Raw genomic sequence first — 4,334 nt, 5'->3', positions numbered from 1 at the left:
CATCACCACTGTCTCCAGACCAGTTGCTCCCAACATCACCACTGTCTTGTAAACTTTTCCTTTGACCATCCCGATGAGCTCTCCTGTTAGCTAACACGTAGCATGGTGAAAACAGCTACAAGTCGTGGGATTACTTCACTTACCGCCTTTGTTTGACGTCGTACGACCGTAAACTTCTGTGATAAATCCACAACATCAAATATTCCTCAGTATGAGATGAATACGCAGCATAAATCTTGAATACGCAGCATAAATCTTGAATACGCAGCATAAATCGTGAATACGCAGCATAAATCGTGAATACGCAGCATAAATCTTGAGTACGCATCATAAATCGTGAATACGCAGCATAAATAGTGAGTACGCAGCATAAATCTTGAGTACGCATCATAAATCGTGAATACGCAGCATAAATCTTGAGTACGCATCATAAATCGTGAATACGCAGCATAAATCGTGAATACGCAGCATAAATCTTGAGTACGCAGCATAAATCTTGAGTACGCATCATAAATCTTGAGTACGCATCATAAATCTTGAATACGCAGCATAAATCGTGAATACGCAGCGTAAATCTTGAGTACGCAGCATAAATCTTGAGTACGCAGCATAAATCTTGAATACGCAGCATAAATCTTGAATACGCAGCATAAATCTTGAGTACGCAGCATAAATCTTGAGTACGCATCATAAATCTTGAGTACGCATCATAAATCTTGAGTACGCAGCATAAATCTTGAGTACGCATCATAAATCTTGAGTACGCATCATAAAACGTGAATACGCAGCATAAAACGTGAATACGCAGCATAAATCTTGAATACGCAGCATAAATCTTGAGTACGCATCATAAATCTTGAGTACGCAGCATAAATCTTGAGTACGCAGCATAAATCATGAATACGCAGCGTAAATCTTGAATACGCAGCATAAATCTTGAATACGCAGCGTAAATCTTGAATACGCAGCATAAATCTTGAATACGCAGCGTAAATCTTGAGTATGCAGCGTAAATCTTGAGTATGCAGCATAAATCTTGAGTACGCAGCATAAATCTTGAGTACGCAGCATAAATCATGAATGCGCAGCGTAAATCTTGAATACGCATCATAACTCTTGAAAAGTACTAGAAGACGAGGTGGTTTTAGCTACTTAGCTCTTTGGTACGTAGCGCTGAAACTCCAGAAGATGCTGATTGGCTGGAATGAAAGTTCATGTGTGATGTCATTGGTTGAAGTTTCCACCTCTTCATAAACTTCTGTTTTCACTTGACTGATCACATGACTCAGCTGTTTGACGGGGGGGCGTGTCCTCCACTCTGAACACGTTTTAGAAAGGTGGTGCTGCGCTCTTCTTGTGCACGGAGAACGTGCGAGCAGAGCGTGACTGCTCACGTGCAGCTTCGATGGAACAATGGTGAACAGTAATGGATTAATCTGAATTATGTAAGATTAACAAATAATTTTAAATTAATCTCATGCGCTAACGTTGACAGCTCTAGTGTTAGCTCCTGTTAGCTTTAGCTCCTGTTGTTGGTGGAGCTCGTCTTCAGCACCACCTTGTTCATGTGTGTGGTTCTGTTGACCTCAGGGAGGTTCGGTCACCTGGGCCTGGCCATCAACCTGATCACGTCGGAGGACCGCTTCAACCTGAAGTCCATCGAGGAGCAGCTGGTCACCGACATCAAGCCCATCCCCGGCAGCATCGACAAGAGCCTCTACGTGGCCGAGTACCACTCGGCCGGCGGCGACTGCGAGGTGGAGGAGGTGGAGGAGAAACTCGAGCGCCACCTGGACAGCACCTAAAACCGGTGAGTCATCTGGTTCTTTTAGACCGGACCGGACCCGGACTAAAGAAGTCCTGACTGGTTTCTGTTGTCTCCTTCAGGGCGCCGCCACGCTGCCGGCTCCAACCTCCACCCCTCGTTTTCAGCGCCTGCCGGACCATCCAGAGGAAACTTTCAGATTTCCAGCTGTTCCTCGGGTTCTGTAAAATATTGTTTTGCACCAAACTCAACTGGACCCGGTTCTGTAGCTCGGCCCGGTGGGTCGATGGGACAGTTTTTATCTCCAGCAGGAGAGACGCTCCGGTTCTGACGTTCCACACGTCCACCAGCCTCGCTCCGCCCACTCACACTGCTGTCACTCAAGTGCCTTACTCAGCCCCACGTGCACTCGCTCAGCCACACGTGCACTCCCCCGTTCACGCCCCGCAGCAGCAGACGAGCACACACACGTTCCCGGCTGAGGCGTGTCCTCAGCCACCCTGAATGTGAAACGTTGCAATAAAATAAAAAATGGCAGCTTAGTTGAAAAACTGCGAGACTGTTTGTGTTTTCCCCTCCCACCATGAAGAGTAAACAACAACAACAACAACGTGAGAAGACGAGCGAGGCTGTGGGGTTCAGGGGCGGACGGAGTTGGGCCAACGTCACCCAACTGGGGAGGGGCTGATGATGACTGAGTCTTCAGTCCTCTGCAGCTGAAGTTTGTCCTCTGCAGCTGAAGTTGTCCTCTGCAGCTGAAGTTTGTCCTCTGCAGCTGAAGTTGTCCTCTGCAGCTGAAGTTTGTCCTCTGCAGCTGAAGATGAAAACGTCTCAAGCATTTAAAATCTGTCCAGATTTGGTGCAAAACAATATTTTGTTTGTCTGGCCCCGCCCACAGAGCGGTTGTTTACTTTTCGTGGGCGTGTTTAAAGTTAAAGTTTCTGCTGCCATGTTTGGAGTACGAAAACAAACAAACGTTTGTTTTAGTCTCTTTGTTAAAGAAAAACAAACAGAAGTTTTTTTTAAATTTTGATTCAACAGAATTATTTAAAAACTGGAAGTTGACTTGAAAGAGAGATGGTACCAGAACGTAACGATTTAATGTCCACCTGTCCTCAGGTGTTCTGTCCACTTGTCCTCAGGTGTCCAGGTCCAGTCCTGATCAAACTGCTCCAGCTGTCTCAGGTCTGAAGGTTCTTCTCCAGATGTTCAGCAGGGTTTAGATCAGGACTCTTGGGTCCAGGGTTTGGTTCTGGTCCAGTCCTGGTGTTTTGGGTCGTCTTGGAGGACCATGAGCTGAGACTGACACCGAGCAGAACATTTAATCCAGAAGGTCTTGATAGTCTTGAGGTTTCATTGGACCCTGCACAGATCCAGATGCAGCACAGCAGGACCAGAACAGAACTGGGCCTCCTCCATGTTCCACTGTAGGTTCTGGTTCTTTTGGGTCTGTGGACATGAAGCTGATGGGCTCCAGTTGTCTCCTCTGTCCAGAGGACAGAGAAGACAGTCTGTTTTCTGATCTGTGTCCTCGGTCGTCTTCCATCAAGTCCACTCTGTCTCAGACTGATGGTGAGGTCTGACCCTGATGACCTTTGACCTCTGATCTCTTTGAACATCTGGACTCTGGTCACTGTTGGTTTCATCTGCTTCTCCAGTTTGTCTTCTTGTGGACGTGTCCCAGCTGATGGGGCCATATTAAAGGAAGCTGCACGACCATATATGGAGTGATGACACCCTGAGCTTTGACAGAAAACGAGCGTTGTAACGGGACGGAGGATTGGACCGGCTCCGTTCTCCCTCATTGACTGAAGCTACAGGACATGTGGACCGGGTCGATGTCCCTGAGGTCCAATAACTTTGTCTTTAGGAACCGTCCTGTCAAGAAATTAATTCTGTTGAACCCAAATGTATTAATTTTCGGTCGGTTTTAGTTCGAGTCCGTCGGTGGACTGTTTGTTTTTCTTCAACACGACAGAACCAACGGGTCGGTCTGACTCAGAACCTCGTTCAGGTTCTGTTTTAAACTGGTTGTGGACCACAACACCAGAACCTTCTGCAGCAACAACTTTAAGTTTTCTGCTCAGCTCTTTCATTTGTTCTGGTTCTGATCGGGGGGTTCTGTTTAGCAGCAGGATTGTAGCATCAACAGGCAGCTTTGATCTTCTGTCTTTATTTCAGCATCAGAACCATAAGAAGCTTTTTTTCTTTTTAAGGTTTATTTTGTTGCGTTGGTTCGTCAGCGCTGGGTGACCAGAACCAGAACCAGAACCGGGTGTTTTCTCCTCTCTGCTGTTTTAAGTTTTTCAACTCGTTGCTTCAGCTCAGCAGAGAGGAGGTCCAACGGGTCGGAGGTTCTAGACGCTCCTCCGTCATTCCAACATGGCCGCCTTCATCCCACCGGTCAGACGCAAAAACAGCTCGTTGTTTACAAATAAACAAATGTTTGTTTCGGAGGAGCTGATGCATCGATTTTCAGGATTGAAGCAAAACCAAAAAAATGTGTGTAGAGGCAGGTGTGTGTGTGTGTGGCTGCGAGCGTGTGTGTGTGTGTGTCACTGTCAGTGAG

At 46.8% G+C, this 4,334-nt stretch overlaps 1 protein-coding gene across 1 annotated transcript in view; it reads left to right on the top strand.

Moving 5' to 3' along the window:
• LOC119425951 (probable ATP-dependent RNA helicase ddx6) overlaps positions 1–2,420 on the top strand; it is a 16,660-nt gene extending 14,240 nt beyond the window's left edge. Inside the window, exons 11-12 of the mRNA XM_037693508.1 lie at positions 1,591–1,810; positions 1,888–2,420. Of these exons, the coding sequence (XP_037549436.1) occupies positions 1,591–1,805 (215 nt within the window). The 3' untranslated portion in view covers positions 1,806–1,810; positions 1,888–2,420. The remainder of the gene's footprint in view (positions 1–1,590; positions 1,811–1,887) is intronic.
• The last annotated feature ends 1,914 nt before the right edge of the window (positions 2,421–4,334 follow it).

Source organism: Nematolebias whitei, chromosome 19 (genome assembly GCF_014905685.2).
Source record: "Nematolebias whitei isolate Nwh7 chromosome 19, NemWhi1, whole genome shotgun sequence".
In the NCBI taxonomy this organism is placed as follows: Eukaryota; Metazoa; Chordata; class Actinopteri; order Cyprinodontiformes; family Rivulidae; genus Nematolebias; species Nematolebias whitei.
The sequence above is the reverse complement of the archived record's forward strand: the minus strand, read 5'-3'. Positions and strand labels throughout refer to the sequence as shown.